This window comes from Pogona vitticeps, chromosome 6 (genome assembly GCF_051106095.1).
Source record: "Pogona vitticeps strain Pit_001003342236 chromosome 6, PviZW2.1, whole genome shotgun sequence".
Taxonomy (NCBI): Eukaryota; Metazoa; Chordata; class Lepidosauria; order Squamata; family Agamidae; genus Pogona; species Pogona vitticeps.
In genome coordinates, this window is record NC_135788.1 from 7,117,006 (window position 1) to 7,136,002 (window position 18,997).

Consider the following 18,997-nt stretch of genomic DNA (forward strand, 5'->3'; position numbering starts at 1 on the left):
TACTTGGGAGGAAGTTACATCTGAATCAATTCAATCTGAAATATTACTATATTCTCCTGAAAATAAATTTGGATTGAAAGGTGACATATCCTTTCAAAAGGAAACAGCTATAAGGATACAATACCATTTATATATTATTCTACCTTTCCCCTGAGAGTATCCTATTGAATTCTTGTGAGGCAAGCGAGAATACTGTGCTTGACACAGGGTTACTGAACACGGTTAGACAGTGATTTGACCCCATTTCATCAAATCAGAGTACTACTGAACAAAAAGACATTTTCCTAAATCTTATGGAGCAAAGGCAGTGAGTGCATGAAAACAAATAGGCAGACAGTTGGAACTTTGCATCAGAGGGAGCTGCAGCAAAGTGATCTAACATTACTGCCAAAACAGCCTCTACAAAGCAGTGAAAGCAGCATACCTTACAACAGAAAATGTGAAGACAGCCCTTTTCCTTCAGTTATTAAACGGGTACATGCTAAAAAAATGCAACAGTCAAAACACTTCTACCTTCAGTAGTGCTATTTATTGTTTGTTTGTTTTTAAGTCTGCGGTCTGCATTCCCAGCAACTTTTTCTTTCAGGATTACGAGCCATACACTTGTTTAAACACCTCCAGCCTTTTGGTGTCAATGCCCAAATGCTGTTGCCGTAACCGCCCACCTGTAATACTCATGGCTTTCCAATGTTTGTTTATAATTCCCAAATGAAAAACAGTGCCACAGCACCTTAACAAGTTAAAGTGTTCATTGGGCCATGTCCCTTTGCAGGTCAGAGTCTGTTTTAAAGAAGAGAGTCGGCCACAACTGGATGGTACTGTCAGGAATATGAATTAAGATACATTGAAAGAAAAAACTCATTCCGAAGAGTAAATGAAAAATGGTATTTTGTTGACCAGTTAAGCATTAAAATTTACACAGCTACAAGTGGAGGAGGTAATATGCTGTCCACAGTGCAAGATACAGTCTGATTCTAGTTCATACTTTGAGAAGCAAAATAAGCCTTCTTAAATATTGCAACTTCTTCCTCAAATTATCTCTGGAGACTGTTCACTGAGGTGTATTCCCAACCAATTGAGAAATGACATGCTGAACTTCGTGGAAACTAAAGAAAAATGTTGCCAATGTGATTTGAGCTGTAATCTTAAAGAACCCCAGCTAAGCAGAGGAAGCACAAAGGTTTGCAGCTATTTTATTTACAAGTATACATTTAACACAAAGAAACACTGATATTTAAGCCTAGATGACAGTAGTGTAACAATAAGCATCATCTGGATGATTATTCTAACCCAACTACACTGAAAAATTAATGCCAGTAAAATTCTTGGTCATAATGTTAAGAAATACAATATATAAATTGAAAATATGATTGCTTAAAATTTGAAAATGGAAGTGAAGCCTTTTTCTGCACAGGAGTCAAGAGTTTAACATAATCTGAAGGGAAACGTCTCCAACTGTATATTGTTCAGGTTAACAGAAGAAGAAAAAGCGTAGTTTCACTGTGAGGGGAACAGGCAGTTTGCTTCTTTAGGCAGAACAACTCATTCCCAGGATTTAGCTTCCACTGCGCAATCACATCACTGAGCATGAAGACTTCCCTTGTGAAGATGCCCCATCAATTTTCTCTGCTTCCAAAATTATCCTCCGGAAAACATCAACAGCAGTCTAGAAAAGAAGGGAGAGAGGCTGTTAAGACTCTCAAACACATAGGCACACAGGAAGAACAAGCTTGTCTGCCTCCAGTTCAGCATCCGCAGCATTTGCAACAAGGATGTACAAGTTATGCTCATTATATACAATTAGAAAACGACAGAAACAGAATTACCGTTACCTTCTGGTTTGTTATGCATTTTGATTCAGCTCCTGTGGCTGAATAAGTAGCTTACTGAGCTCCAAGGTGGTCCGATGCCTTCTTCCATAGCTTGTAATATCTAGTATCTGGACAATGCACAACATCTACACCAGTGTGCTAGAAGTTCCTTTGTGCTATAATTCTGGCCCCATCTAATGGGACCAAAACAGGCCACACAACTTTCTACAAGATGCCATCTGAGATCTTTTCAGTCCATCATGTTACTGAGGGTTCAGGTTCATACTTCAACTATAATTATATGATTACCCTAAAGCCCTTATACTGTGTCTCTGTTACAACATACATACTTAGTTTTTAATATATGATGATCCACTGTTCTGAAAAAGGTGTTGCAAACATCTAGAGAAGATTAATACAGAGTGGTGTGCGAACAAAACGTTTACCCCTGAGCACCTTAGCCTCCTCATCCCTCATTCTTGTAAGTACTGGACAAAAGATGGCCTCCAACTAAAGATTTTATGCCTCAAAATGCAGTCCTTCAACTACCTAATTTTAGTTCATTGTCTCATAATACCTGTCATTATAACCTGTTCTTTTTAAATTTGCTTTGAAAGGACAGATACTGAATTTAAAGATTTTAACTGCAGAAGGAACAGTGATGGACAAACTATATTAAGAGTAATAAGAAAATACTGTAATGACTTTTAAATCATTTATGTGACATAGTATCTCAACTCTTTTTAGAAGTTTGAACATTGGAGAATGTTGTTCTCGTCTTTCCATCTGCTCTGTTTAGCAAGAGCTTTTTGCTAAACGAGGTGCAATTCTGAACTGGATTTACTTCCAAATCTATTACTAATCTTAAATAGTCCCTTAAGCATCTTGAAAATTTGGTATGACTTAAGTGAACGATATTTTCTGTAATACCAGATGTATACGGTATCTCATGTGATATGTAAGATTAAATGAAGTAAAAAGGTAGTTGCCATTAAAATGTAGTTTTCCATTCACAGATCGGCACTAAAATAGCTAATTAACTTTATACTCTTCTATCAATTGAATTCTAGAAAGATCCAATAGCACTAAGAACCAATCAAAAATTCCATCTAAGAAGTTTAACTTCTTCATGTTATTGTTTCTTTATTCCAGAAGGAAAATGAGAACACAATTTTAGTGCAAAGTACTCTGATATATCCTTCATGATATTTTGAAACAGGGAAATTCTGCTATTTTTAAATAAGGAACATACGGTGAATGGCTTTACTCAAGCTTTCAATATTCTTCTTCCCTGATACTTTCATGTTAGGAAATTAGAGACTGCCTAGCCTGCACTGAAAAGGTACAGTTTACTGTGAGGCAGAAGGTGAGAGGGATACCCCACTCGCTGGAGAGCCGTCCCTCCTCCACAACGAGGATAAGGAGGCAAGACCCCAGCCAGCACCCAAACCAACGGAGAGAGCTCAGGAAGGGACAGTGATAGAGGAACGGAGTGAAAGAATGCAGAAAAAAAGGTGGGAAAGGAGAGGAAAAAGAGGGTGGAGTTTGAGGCAGGAATAGGGGAGGTAAAAAGGAAGGAAGGGCAGTTACTGCCAAGCTGGGAATGGGTGTGGACAGAGGATCCCTGGACTGGATCACAGGAAAGGCTAAAACTGCCTAAGGAGAAGGCGGACTATATAAGGAGAAGGGAGATCCCACCAGGATCCTCATATTGGGGAGAAGCTGAAGTGAGAGAGTGGAGAAGGAGAGTAAGAGAGGAAAAGGAGAGAGTTGAGAGGGAAAGGAATGAAAAACTGGAATGGAAGGTAAGAGAGTTGAGGAGGAAGAGTTACAGGGGGGACCCTGGGAGAATCGAGACCCAGAGAAACGAACCCTGTGGATTGATGCCCGGGATGACGGGACTGTGCCCCTGTTGGAAGGTTCAATGGGGCAGACCGTAAGAGACTGGGTCCCTTTGGATTTGCCGGGACCATGGAATGCCAGTTGTGAGAATCTGTTCGTGTTCGAAGACTGGAAACCCCTTTGGGACCCGTTGGCAGAAGGAGATGAACTTCAAGATCATGTTATGGACACCCGTTTAATGTTAAATACTGTACACCAATAAATCTTTCACCTGTTTCGAAGCTGTCATGCTAGCATTCTTGAAATCAGAAAAAGTCAAAGGAATGCAAGTGCCTAAGTCATTACTTTACCATCACACAAATAAGTCGTTAGCAACTCGTAGGATTTGCTCCAAGAACACCAATTCTCTCTCATTTACTAGGACAGCCTTCCACCACCTTCTGTGCTCCTAATGTGTTAGACTATAAGATCCATCATCCTCAGAATGCGACTTGAAGTCCAACTGATCTGGAGCGTGAAAGCTAGAAAAAGGCTGCCAAAGGAACTTATATCTGAGCAACCATTTCTGCTGCCATCATAATACTGCAATTTCTTACCTGGTTTTCTTTAGCAGAAGATTCCAAGAAAGCTGCATTCCAGGATTCTGCTAAAGCTTTCCCTTCTTCATAGCTGATCACCCTGAGGGGAAGGGAATAGATAAATGTAGTAAATATTGAAACTAGAAAGCCTGATACTGTAAGGCTTCACATTCAAGATTTCAGGAAATAGTTGATGCTCCGCAGACCAGGAAGCATCACATGGTCCATTGTGACAATGTGCACTGTCAGACTTTGAGATAAGCTGTTTCTACTGCTTTGGATTATCAACATTTAATGGAGAAGGTTCTACATTTACTTTTACTAGAGGTAACACCTTACTTTGAAGGGACCTGAACGCACTTGTTAGAATGCAGAATGATAGCTAAAGCTCATCCAGATCACACAGTGACATTAATGTCTTAGTGATGACTACATCTGGTTGACATCAACGACTCAGGCATTGTCTCCAATTACATATGACAGCAGCATGACAAGCACACTGCTGTGTATTATTCTGGGCACACAGATTTGGAACAATAATGATGTAAATGCCACATTTATTCACGTGGCTGCTTATCTAGGGCAGGGGTCATGATTGGAAAAGTCTTTTCCCCCCCTAAAGGAAATAGTGTGCATCAGAAAGCAATCTAACCACTGTCCATTATTATAATTCAAACTTCCAGTTCACCTCAAACGTATAAATACTCCGACTCCATGTGGACTGAGGGAAATTTAAAACATTTTAAAATGAGCATCAGGGAAATGACTTTTTATTAATCAGCAAATGGGATGAGAAGAGGGTTCAATGTATTTTACTGTTCCAGAGCTGCAGAGACATTCTCCTGTGACTAGAGGAGAGAGTTATTTCACCAAGGTAGTCTTTCCTGCAGTGTAAACGAGAGGCTCTCTTTCATCCCTGAGGGCAAAATGAAAAGTCTACTTCAGAGATGCAATGCTTAACTTCTGGCTGCTAAACGTCTTCTAATGATGGCTCCTTCCTTCCTTCCTTCTATCCATCATCACCTCCTTCCCTCCTTTTCTGGTCCTGTTTTCTTTTTAAAATAGTTTTAATTTGGTGCTTGCTTCTAATATAGTAACTTGTTCTATATTGTTTTAATATAATAATATTATAATAATATATAACAACAAGTTACTATATTATAATATATTATATAGTAACCTGTTTTGTGTTTTAATATAGCAAATTACTGTTTTTTTAGAGACGTGTTTTTAATATATTTCATGAATTGGCTTGGGTCCTCCATTGAGGAAAAATGCGGTGTTGAATAAATGAGTAAAATAAGCAAGCCACCAAACAAATCAGTAAATCCAGAAGCTTCCCATTTCCAGAAAAATGGCTTTATGCAGAGAACAGAACAGATTCAGAGGATTTAACCGCAGAACATTAGGACTGCTCTCTGAGAAGCACATTGTGGTTGAAGGAATCAGAGGCTTCACCTCTAGGGCCTAAAGAAGCTTAGAGAGGGGCCACTAAGGGATAAATACAGGGAAGAAACAAGACAGACAAAACAGTCAAAGATAAAAGAGCCTAAGCAATAGGCAGCACCCAAATGACATGGAAGAACAAATATAACACAGGAAACCTGGGGTTGCTATTTGATCTGTTATTACACTCAACATTTAGGCATTTCAAGGCATTAATTGGTAGCAAATGAAAGCCTTATTCTAACTAAAATCATTTTAGTTAATAGCTTTGGAACTCTTATCTACAGTATACGCTATTATAAATACATTTAACTGTTTCAGACCTTTATCCCAGAGGTCTGGGGATCACCCAAACAGTTTCAATATTAAAAACACATTTTTGTTCAATAATTAGTCCAATAAAAATAAAGTTAGTTGTGAAATTATAGGGAGAATACAATAGTATGCACATGTGACACACGGACTCCTGAAAGACCACAGAGCCAGCAATTTTTGCTATCCCTCTCAGCCAATAAATAAGGATTCCCTGATGCTCATTAGGTCACCTTGACTCAGCTACCTACCTTAGCTCATAGAGTTGTAGCTGGGATGAACTAGGATAACCCAGTCAGGCTGCCCTGAGATTCTTGGAAGAAGGACAGGATACAAACGTGCTAAATATAGCACATTCTTGGCTCCCTGAAACGGCTGTCTGCCATTAAGTAGGTCACTGGCTGATGTTCCAAGCTTAGTTGGATTTACAAGCGTAGGCAAACACAGGCAAAGGACGAGGAGGGAAGAATTAGATGGAAGTCAGATCTTATACCTAAGGTGTGGCATTAGAGGGAAAGGTTTTCATTTGCATGTATGGTTTCATGGCATGTATCTGCAGTGATTGTCTGTGGGCTATCATGGCCTTAGGATTCCAATCTTAATTTTAAGAGAGGCGCAACAAAGTCTTACAAGAAATTAGAAGTATTCCCTACCGTTCCATATGTAGGTCTTTTTTATTCCCAACCAACATAATGGGGATCCTGTGGAATAGAGACAACAACAGAGATCCGTTTCAGAGCAGAAGCTAATTTATGAGGAGCAATAATATGACAGCAAAATGAAACATGGAATGAAATGAGAGTGTTATTACTTACTGGACTTTTCCCACCATATCCAGTAACTTGCCATGGATAACTTTAATCACTTCAAAACTGCAAAATAAAAGGATGCCATCATACACGCCTTCCAACATTGTATCCTATTATGCTTCTACCCAGCCCACAAACAGTTATGAAAAAACTAAAGCCTCAAAGAAATACTACCTTATTTAACTCTTACAGCGGTCTATGTGCCTTGAAAATCTAAGTGAAAACCCAATATTAATGCTTCCTCATTGTGTTTATGTAACTAATAATGAGAGCAGGAAGTCTGTACAGTTTTCCATGACAAGAGAGATGCAGCTGAGTTTTATGTAAATTTCACTTTCTTTAGAAAATAAAAGACAATAAGGCTGAGATGAAATTGAAAGCATGAAGTCAAAGTACTGTTATATGCCAAACCCCTTCCAAAGCGGCTATGTTCCACGGACAGCAGTTGCAAAGTCCACCGGCCTAATACGCCCCGATAAAATGAAGGCTATCTGCACACCCACAACAGAGTATATACACTACAGTTTCCATCAGAATACTATCTTGAAAAATGAAAGATAAAAGCCTGATTATCGCCAATCAACTGGATGGGGAATTCAATGTTGTGCATAAAACTAAACAGAAGCAAAAGCCAAAACAATTATTGTGACAGTCTGATTGTTCATGGATATGGAAGACAATCTGTGAGATGTAAATGGCAGAATTCCAACTCAGCACAAGAAATCTAAAAACAATGACTAAAAAGGAGGATGCACAAGTCTTGAATACAGTGGTACCTCAACTTACGAACTTAATCCGTATTGGAACGGCATTCGTACGTTGAAAAGTTCATAAGTTGAGGCAAGATTCCCCATAGCAATGCACTGAAAACCATTTAATCCGTTCAGGCTGTTTTTCGTTTGTATGTCGAGGCTCTGTTCATAAGTAGAGGCATTAGTGCCCATAGGAACTAATGCAAAGCCAGTTAATCAGTACTCTACCACTAGGGGGAGATTTTTTTTCTTCTTTTGATCTAAAATGAACTTAGGTCAAAAAAAGGGCAGGAAAGGTTTTTTTCATTCGCAATTCAAGGCTCCGTTCGCAATTTGAAGCAACATTTTGCGAATGGAGCCATTCGTAACTCGAAACGTTCGCAAGTGGAGACGTTCATAAGTTGAGGTACCACTGTACCTCAATGGGTCAAGTTGATATCACACCCTCTCCTAGACATGCACTATTGTTATGCATTTGGTACCACTGGCCCCTAAAACCCGCACCCAAAACATGGCTCCAACATTACTCACTAATATTGCAATGTTTGAGCCACCGACCAGCTATTCTCCAAATTTTGCAACTGAGCTTCTCTACATGATTATCTATGCTCCAGACACTTCCAGGTCACTGTTTTTCCCCTTTGCCTTCTTTCTATTTGCTAAATGAGAATTGTGTTGCACAATCAGACCATCCTGTGCACTTCACGGGGTCTGGAAATGGCAGTTCTCCTCACTTCCCTGTGTGAATAACCCAGAACCCGGCTTATTCACAGACACAGAATAACTTTACAGGTAACTAAGAATCTGGGATGAGACCCCCTATAAAAGCACTCAAGGAGACATTGTAAATAATAATCACATATGACAAAACTGCTGTCACCTCAAGCCAGCACAGCCAGTAGGTGATGGCAATTGCAACCAACCAATTCAACCAACAGCCAAGGGTGGATTCTGAAAACTACAGTCCATGACATTTAGAACTTTCATGTGCTTTTTTTCTGCCTATATTGGTGTATAGCCTGATGAATAGGAGAAAATAATTTGAGGAGAAAAACGATGATTGGGGGGGGGGGGGAGTTGCTGCGGCCAGAGGCCGAACGAAGTAGAAAAGAAAAGATCACTGATGATAATGAATTTGATCTAAAAAGTTTAAAGGAAAAAAGATTGATAACAGGCAGGAATCAAGAATAAACTCTCTCTTTTACTCACAGAAGCAGAACTATGAAGCTCTCAATGCAGCGGTTGAAAGAAACTGAAAGGGGAGCCTTGGCGCCAAGGTACTTATATGAGGGGGGAGGGGCCTTACTCTAATGGGTTTTTTTTTGCTACCGCAGAAGCTCTAGAATTTTCTGATGAGGCTCCGCACAGGCGCAGATCACCAGGGTGTGATTCGCAGAGGCCACGAAGAACTACCGGGACCAGCCTAAAGCACGAGTGCGGGTGTTTATATTGCAAAAATGGCTCCGAATCCAAGCTCTCCACCCAAGGAACACAAGTCTGGTAGCTTGAAAGTGAAGTTGCAGAACAGCAGACTGATCAAGATAAAATACACTTGCAGGGCAAGACATTCTAAGCATGTGACTCTCAATCCCATGAACACAGCTCTTGTTCATAGTATGTCCCCCCTCAAAATGTTAGTATGAAAAAGTCATCTTCACTTAAGACAGCAACATCCAAGATGGTAAAACCTCAAAAGTTGTCAGCATACTAATTTGGAAACTTAAAATTATGACATCAATGTTTTTATTATGAAGACTATAAACAGGCTTATCTAGCCTGCAATACAAGAAGCCTATTTTTAAATGGTTTTAAATGAAGTCAGTGACGTTCTATCCACACTACAGCCAAGAACACACACATATGAAAAAGTGATAATTGAGTCCCATCACAGAAAGTGGAGTCTAAGCTATGGAAATTTCCAGTACTGAAGAAGAAGGGCTAACTATAAACACAGAAGCCAAGGTTACTCTGCTCATTAATCTCCTGCCCTCTGCTGTGCTTACAATGTGTTAACAGGTGCTGTCCCCAGTAAGCAGATCTGCCCCAGTTGTAATCGCCCAGTGCAAATGTATCAAGCCCTCTCACTTACGCTGACTGGCGGACACTTGTAGGTTAGTAATGCCATAAGATAACCTCATAAATGAGTGGACCAAAGGTCTTCAATCCCTTGGGCAATCCCCAACCCACAGTAATAGGCTTAAGGTTATCAAGCATTAATTCCTTTAAGATGGTGCCAATTTCTCTTCCAGGAGGCAAGAAGGCCTAGCATCAAATGAGTGGATGATTCAACTTTGAAATAAATTCACCTTTGAAATCTACCCGCCAATATAAAGCGCGGGAAACTTTCAGACCTGCAAAAATCGTATAACGTCATCCTGCGCTCTGTGCTTTAGAAATTAAGGCAACCTAACAGCATCAGAATGCTTAACACTCGCACATTAGCAGCAAAGTTCAGATGCAGGTTGCCTGAGGCAATATCAAGTGCCCTTTGTGCTTCAGGCATAAAAAATTCTGATTAGTGTGCAGTGATGCAAAAGACAGAAATATCATTCTGGCTGGTACCACTGAATGAAAATGAAAAAAATAATTAAATGAATGGCATGATTGCAACCACAATTTCTACTCAAAGCACACCATGGTATATTTAAGCCTTAAAGCAAAGCAGATTTTAATGTTAACTGTTCCTACCCAGAGCAATTAAACAAATTAAATGTTTTAGATACTTTTCTGAGTATGTGAATTTCTTGTAGTTTTACTGCTTATGGTAGAGCAGAGGAATTGGTTAATTCTCAGGTGGATTTTACAGGAAAAGCTTGTAACTCTCTGAAATACTATTCAGTTCTCTTCCTGCCAGGTTTTCCAACTTTCATGATTCATGGGGAACAATAGAATGCTATTACTTCTACAATACCTCTTTATTTAGCTCATGAGTTATGATCACAAATATATCATAGAAGCAACGCAAACTTGAAGATTCAAGCAAATAACAACTCAACACAGTTCTTATGAATAGCACATGTTCACCCCGGAAAATATTCAGATGTATTTGAGCACGAGCACAGTGAGAAGCCTATGATTCTCCAAAGACTGTGGAACTACAGTTCTCACCATGTCTGATCATCGGCCAGACTGCCAAGGTAGGGAACTGAAGTTCAACAACATCTGGAATGATACCGCTTGGCTGCAGAAAGACTAAAGCATTCAACAGCCTGCAACTGAAGATGCTGCTTTAAGAACAAACACAGGAAGTGTGGCTTACCTTTTTATTGATGTGACTGAGTAAACAAGAATGTAGCCGTTAATGTCTATGGAGTATGTCTGAGGAAATATTGAATATTCATCCTATCAGAAGATAAAATTGCATTTTAATGTTTTGTAACCCGACGTTTATCAATAAGCCTGAAGAACTGGCTAAGATTAAGCTTATTTAATATTTGCACTGTTGAGGTAGAATGACTGAATAAACATTACAGTACTAACATATTTTCAAAGTTCTTTCTTGGATTCCACTGAATTCTTTGCATAATTGAAGGATTATAATTCCTATACGAAAGTCTAGAGTGGCAGCAATGGCCCATTTTATAATGTAAAGCACCACAGAGGAAGGCTAACATTTTATTGCTATGATATGCTTCTGCACATTAACTTTACACCAGCCGTTTTAATGAAGGACTATGGTGAAATGTGAAAACAGTTAATTTACAATTACTGTACTATGCAGTGATATGGACATCTATAGCTCAAATTTATAGCAAGTGCCAAAACAGAATATGTCTAGACTTAAATTTATTTTATTTATATTTATTTATTTATTGCATTTATATGCTGCCCATCTAGACATAGTCTACTCTGGGCGGCTCACAATTTAGAAGATAAAAACAATTTAAAATATACAGTTCTACATTTAAAAAATTGATCAACACTGTATTTCTGTTAAGGACAGAAAATCAGATAATCCACTAAAGTTACTTAGCATATGCTCAACAGATTACAAAGAGTCTGAAAGAAAGATGCTTAGGCCATGAAGCAGAACAAAAGTGAAATTATCACCAACGCTGACAAGTATTAAACCAAACACACCAACTGAACACTAGCTTAGTCTCTAAAGAACAGTTTTTGTTCCTTATTCCTGTTTCTAATACTGCAGAGTTCTAATTTAATATTACACTGACTTTATGCTTCTCAAATAATCTTCCAATTGAACACTGTTGGCAAATGGATATACGACCCCCCCATCTTTATTTCAAAATAGCAGGGAAAATAAAATTCAATTAAATATAAAAAGCCACTTTTCTATTATGAATAGCTGGATGCTTAAAGAAATATTATCCAGACCCATTTCGGTCCAGCTTCCAGCTTGAGTTTGGCACTGGGACAACTTAGGTCAAACAGGTAGATGATCCCACCTGGATCTAGACAGGGAGGGCACATCTTTGTGAGTGCTGTGAGACATGTTAGCATGTTTAGCTCTACTCAGTTGCTGCACCCTTCTGAATAACTTTGTGGGAACTGATTTGGTAACACTGCAGCGGATTTCGTTTTTCCTTGAGAATCGGTTTTAGAAAATAATGCTGTATGATTTTTTAACTGATGTATCATAACATGCAATGTCCCTCAGGGTTCAATCTCACCCCCCCCCCCCATAAAAGCTCTTAGAAATTTGGGATAGATTGTCTGGAAATTTGTACTACAGATGACTTGTAGCTGAATTTCTACTTTCCATCTGCTACCAGAGATTGATATTAATGATCTAAACTAGTGTCTGGAAGTGGCAGTGAAATTAATAAGGGCCAATAAACATTTTAGACATGACAGAGGTGCTCCCAATCTGGAGAAAGAAGATTCCTAGGTTGATTCAGACTCAGGTGTGCACCTGAAGGCTCAGATGGTAGCTACAGCCAAAACACCGTTGACCATCTTGAGCAGAGGAACTGCATTGACTGCTAACACAGCCATACTAAACCACTGTGATGCATGCCTTAGTGTCTTTTATACTGTATTATTGCAATGCACTGTAGAGTTGAAGAGCCTGTGGAGACTGCAATTAGTTCAGAAAGTGCCTGGGATTGTTACACTGATGTGCACTCACTCAACGGATCAAATTATACATACTGTACTGTTTCTTAACTTGTTACTAAATTGCTTCTAGGTGTAATTCCTACTGGTGGTGATGCTCTTTAAAAGTCTAGCTCAACTAAGCCTAGGATACTAGAACAACAGTCTATTCATATAGCGGCACATCTATGTCTTAAGGTCTAACAAAGACCCATCTTTGTGTCTGGAATTTAGTGGAGGCTCAGTTCATGGAGATGAGAAAAGGGGGCTTTGTCTTTTACTGCATTCAAGTTGCAGAAGATTCAGCTGGTCCCACTGTTATGATGTTTTATAAGATGGCAAAATGTTTTCTATCAAAGTTAGCATTTGACTGGATATATACAACATAGTTATTTGATGTTGTACTTAAATGAATTTCTTACATGGTTATTTTTGTTATATTATTACTGCTTTTATTTTTTGTTACCTGTGATGAGTGTTGTTCAGGCACTAGAAGGTGTAATAACAACTATAACTGCATAACAACAACAACAGAAAAACACACCAGTTGTCTCTCTATATTTTGGTTTCATAGAACCTAAAATCAAACTGTAGGCCATGGATCAAGACTAATTTCTGGGTAAAACAGCTTTCACCTCGAAGTAGTTTAAACTATTCTGCCAATGTTAACACTTGAAAGAAAAACACCAAACAATAGAAATCATTTACCTGCCCAGCTGTGTCAACTACTTGAAGGTGATATTCTTGTCCATTTACTGTAATCAGCTTTGTGAACGCTGGAAAAATAAGAAAAGAGCATTTTAGTGTTTCAGATGCCAGCCTTTCTGTTCAATGCATTTAATTACTATCATTTATAAAAGAATAACCTGGGTATTGCTATGACGATTATAGAATTTTTTAAAAAATCCCCTTCCATTTTAAATTGAAAAAAAAAAGACAAGTAAGATACCCAATACTCAGAACCAATGATTTGGACTCTAAATGCAGCCAGCACGGACAATGGTCAGAGATGATGGTAACTGTAGTCTTAAATACTTGAAGGACATCAGGCTGAGATAGGCTGAACTGGTGTCTATTCAGAGGACAGACATAAAATGATTTCCTAGTTGGACATCAAAGGGCCCATTATAATCTGCAACTTGATTTTTACAGAAAAAACATAACTTTCTAGAAATACTCCAAAGAACTATAATGAGTATGAGCACTATATTAGAGTGCTTCTGGTGAAAGATATTAAGACTGGGTTAGCTGCCATATTAATATTCCTCTTTCTAGCAGAACACATTCAGGAAGAAAATACAGTTACAGAACTAACCAGAGACTGGTAGCTACACTGTGATAAGCTGCACTGTGCACAGCAGGATGAAGCCAGTTTGCAAATGGCTTATGGTTTACTTTTTAAATATAGGCTGGAAAATGTACCATTAGGCATTTCTCTTGTCCACAGCACATTATGGTTATGATTTTAATGACTGGTATGAAGGACTTGTAGAAGAACTTTGAGCAAAGGCAGGGCTAGAACGCTTTCTGATCCAAGCATACAAATAAATAAATAAATAAAAGAGCTACTAGTGAAGAGGCTCAACAGAATAATTACACTGGTGTAAATCCATCAATATAAATTTCAGCAGCCAATTGCTGTAGTTAAGAAGACAGCAACTACACTTCTTGTTGCGTGCTGAGGCACAGAATTGGTATGCAACAGGGAAATACAACTGCTGAATTCTTAAGTAGCAGTAATTCGTTGCTGAGATTTACACTGATGGATTCACACCAGTCGGCATAAGTAATGAGATTTTGGTACAATGTAACTGGTTATAATGATCAATTCAAAAACGTTTAATTGATTAAAGCATACATCTGATTATTTTTAATCCACGATTATGACCATGCTTCAAGAGGTACTCTGATTTCTCATAGAGAAGTTTCCTCTGTAAAATGCTATCTATTGCAGTACTTGCTTGTATCAACTCACATCAAAGAAGACCCTTGTTTCAAAAACTTTTGTCTCCCTCCCCCTCCCAGAACTCAGTTTAGCGCTCTCCTGATCAGACTTGTGAGCCTCTTAGCAAAAACATTACTGCCAACAGTTGTGAGGTGCACCCCATCCACCGCCAAAAGACAATCTTTGTGAAATACCAGACCACGGTCCAAGAAGCCAAACAGTTTCTGGCAGCACCACCTGAGGAGCCAGTTGTTCACCTCCATTCTTCTTCTCTCCCTTTATGGGCCCTGTCCTTCAACAGGGAGGAGAGATGAGGAAACCCTGCGCACCGAGGTCCTTCAGCCTCCTACCCATATCCTCATAATCCTTTGTGATGTCCTGAAAGCTATGCCTCGCAGTGTCATTGGTTCCCACATGAACCAACAGGAAGGGGTAAGAGTCAGTGGCCTTAATGAATCTTCTCAGTCTCTCCTGTTACATCATGAATTTTGGCTCCAGGGAGACAGCACACCTCACGGCTGATCATGTCAGGCTTGCAGATTGTGGCTTCTCTTCCTCTGAGCAAGGAGTCCCCGACCACTACAATTCAACTACAGTGGTGCCTCACACAACGGGCGCCTCGTAGAGTGATGAATTCGCTCTACGAGGCCGGTTTTGCGATCACAAATGTGATCGCAAACGGTTCCTGCATAGGGCGAAAATCGCAGAGCGAAGGTTGGTAAGCAGTTCACTTACCGACCTTCGCTTTGCGACCCGCCGATCAGCTGTTCGGCGGCTACAAAATGGCCGCCAGAAGCCCCAAAATGGCTGCGCGCAGCGTTTTCGCGCCCTCGTTAAGCAAGGGGAGGGCGCGAAAATGGCTGCCGGCCATAGGGAAGCATCGCTGAACGGTGAGTATTCAGCCCAATTGGAACGTATTAAACCATGCTTAATGCATTCCAATGACTTTTCCTGCCCCGTTCAACTATGCTTTCACACAGCGAGGGTTACTCCGGAACGGATTAACCTCGCTGTGCGAGGCACCACTGTATTCTGAAGCTTGGTAGGGGACACTTGATGTACAGATTGTTCCTGGGTCCTCTGGATATTCTCTGCAGGCTGACACTGCTGCTCTTGCTGCTGGTCCATTTCCTGATTAATAAGGGAGAGAGGATGGAATCTATTCTGTAGCTCCAAACTCTCCGTAAGGTTCCTGGGCCTTCTACAGTAGTGCCTCACATAACAAGCGCCCTGTTTAACGATAAATCCGCATAGCGATGCGGATTTTGCGATCGCAAAAGCGATCGCATTGCGATGTTTTGAATGGCAAAACATCGCATTGCGATGATCAGTAAGTGTTTCGCTTACCGATCTTCGCATTGCGATGTTTTGCCAACAGATGATCGGCGGTTTCAAAATGGCCGCTGGGTCAACAAAATGGCCGCCCACATTTTCGCGCGGTTCCCTCGCTTACCGAGGCAGCGAAAATGGCGGCCGGGTGGAAGATCTTTGCATAACGGTGAGTTTTTCACCCATAGGAACGCATTAAACAGGGTTTAATGCGTTCCTATGGGGTTTTTTGCCCCATATAGCAACAATTCTGGATAGCGAGGATTTATCCGGAACAGATTATCGTCGCTATGCAGGGCACCACTGTACTTCTGTGTGTGACATTCATCCACATGTCTGCCTCCTATATTTGTGAACTGCCTTCCTCCTCAATGATGTTTTCCATGTGTTCTGTATTAAAGATGGTCTTCACTGCCCCATCCAAGAAATCTTCAAGCTCCCTAGTAATCCAAAGATTAGAAACATGGGCCTCCAGCTGCCAGACCTTATCTTCTAAGTAGGCCACCAACTTTCACATGGTGTATGTGTAGCCAGGCACATCCTTTGGCAATGCAAACATGTCACAGCTGTTGCAGGTAACTGGAGCAACTCCATCACTCTCCATATTGAACAATTAGGTCAGTCAATTAAAAAAAAGAAAAGACGAAATGAAGTCTGATCCTCTCCCTAAAACTCCCCTGCTAAACACCATGTAAGCACCCATTTGCCTTGCCTGTTTGCCAAGCACTGAGAGGTAAAATGTGTGCACGTGCGTGTATAGGACAATGTTAACTCTTGAGGGTACATGAGTTGCCTCAGAGCACCCTACCTGGACAGCCACATAATTTAAAACACAAGGATATGTTTTCCAGACTGTGGAGGGATATTTGCTATGATGCACCAATTGAAGCAATTTTATACTGTATATATATCTTACATAAAGGTCAGTATTCACACTCGTGGGAAGTGTCTCAAGCTTAATTGACAGTTATGTGGGATGTATGCCAGAAGTGGCAGAAAAATCAGTTGAGAAGTGTGAAAGAATGTTTATGAATGGAACTGTGATCTGATTGGTCCCCACAGTTCCTAGATAGAGAGCTTCTGTTTTGTACTGAAAGGTGTGTTTGAGGGTCAGAGTTAGTTAGTTAAAAACTGCAGATTAGTTAGTGTAGTCAGAGCAATGAGTTAGAATGAGTGTCATCTGTTTGTGAAAGTTTAAACAGCAACCCCAAATTTAATGCAGAGGTTTGGTCGTGGTGGTTGTTTGAGAGGCTGCACACACATGTGCAGAAGGGGTGCAAATAGTTATGTCAATTGCCTTACTTCGATCACTTCCTGAACCAGTGGCTTCCAAATGTTAACTGTATACTATGTGTATTTTTCAAAGCAGCAACTGGATCAAATAACGATTTCAAACTGAAGGTTAGTGGCACAGCCTAGATTTGATTCAAAAATTATTTTTAAAAAACCCACCACCACAGAATGAGTATCACAGGTGTATACAGACATCAAACTGAGGTACATCAATTATACAACATTATATTAAATGATAGCATATTCTTTGTTTATCTTTTTAGGGTGAAAGGCATTCATTCAGATTAAATATTAAAGGGAAAATTAAAAATGGAAATAGAAGTTGTCTGACAACTAAATTTTAACAGTAAATTGAAAGGAGGACACAGCAATAAGCGACGGCTCCAATTATGCAGCTCCACGTGCGCAACAGGAATGATGTCTTCAGCAGCAAATTTCAATTGATTTCAGGTTTCATTCAGTGATTCTGGGGTATGTGTGACTCATGCAAAATGCAATGAAGTCATATGAACCCTGAAACCACCAAAGGAAGCCTTTAATCAGTGGTGATTTTCCACTGCTGATGATGTCATTCTTGCTGCATGCATGGTGCTGTGCAACAGGATTTCAAGTGATAAAATCTCTAAATTATAAAAGAGGCTATTTTTCAAGGTGATGGTTCAACTGGTTTAATATTATCCACTTATGAATATGCATGAATAGATACAATGGGGTGTTACAGTAAGTCCATTGTACATTAAGCTTTTTGCACCTGCAGCAAAAATGATTAGAACTCTGCTTTATTCTGACATGGAAACCAGACCAATCCTGCTATCAAATTCAGGATAAAAAGTTTATTCTTACCTGTAATCTCAGATGCTCCCTACTTTGCAGTCTCAAGTATTCTAAGGAAGACTGAATACTAAACTATACGTTACTGGGCATGAGAAGGACAATGATGTTGGCACTGCCAAAAGCATGTGAATCATGTTTTGAACATGCAGCTAATAAATTTTAGGAGGCACAGTCTTCAGTCAAATTCAAATAACCTTTAAAAAGATTTGAAAAAAATTAAAGGTAAACTGCTGCAAGCTTTTTAATCAATCAGTTAAAAACAACAAAAGCAACATCAACAAACTGATGCAAGTTAGATAGGAAAGAAGTACTTGCATGCTCAAGGAAAACAATTCAATTACTTACTGTTCTCTATAGTGGGGTCATATGAATCAACAAACTGGCCTTCAACAAACTGAATAGTCAAAGATGACTTCCCTGTGAAGAAAGCATAGTAAATTAAATGTTAACAGTGATACACACCATGTGTTCATTTTCAGCCACCAGAGACAGAGGAAGGACCGTTCGTAACACTAAACTTAAAAAGCACCACACTGACTACATATTCTGGAAACTTCATGGAAGAATTTCAAGAAGAAACATTGCAAATGCTAAAAGGTGTCTAATGGAAGTAGAAGGGATCTTCAGAAATGATTACTTTTGATGAGCTGAGCACTGATGCATACAAAAAAATAATTACTAGTTTACATTCATGCCTGACCTTCCAGAAGGTTGGCTCAAGGCAAAATACATGGCTATATTTCCTCTTGAGCCCCATAACAACTTGGTGAGGCAAGCCAGTGTGAGATAAGAGAACCAATTAGTGTGCCGTCCCCTATAATCCCCAAACCTGAAGGGTTGGCTGAAGACAAGCAAACTGGAGGGCAGAGAAGACTGATTTGAATATGGGAACTCTGGAATGTTCAGGGAGGGAAAAACCGTTGGAAGAGATGCAAAGAGGGGGGTGGTGGAAGGTAGAGTGGTAAAGGCAGGACAGTTTCTGAGAAGTGCT

At 39.7% G+C, this 18,997-nt stretch overlaps 1 protein-coding gene across 2 annotated transcripts in view; it reads right to left on the reverse strand.

The window, feature by feature from the left end:
• Positions 1–1,177: 1,177 nt before the first annotated feature.
• Positions 1,178–18,997, reverse strand: part of RHEB (Ras homolog, mTORC1 binding) — a 34,080-nt gene continuing 16,260 nt past the window's right edge. For both annotated transcript variants that reach the window (XM_020779770.3, XM_078378505.1), the window contains exons 2-8: positions 18,352–18,423; positions 13,314–13,381; positions 10,810–10,892; positions 6,805–6,861; positions 6,643–6,690; positions 4,250–4,331; positions 1,178–1,666 (exon numbers count right to left, since the gene is read on the reverse strand). In XM_020779770.3, the coding sequence (XP_020635429.2) occupies positions 1,574–1,666; positions 4,250–4,331; positions 6,643–6,690; positions 6,805–6,861; positions 10,810–10,892; positions 13,314–13,381; positions 18,352–18,423 (503 nt within the window). In that variant the 3' untranslated portion in view covers positions 1,178–1,573. The remainder of the gene's footprint in view (positions 1,667–4,249; positions 4,332–6,642; positions 6,691–6,804; positions 6,862–10,809; positions 10,893–13,313; positions 13,382–18,351; positions 18,424–18,997) is intronic.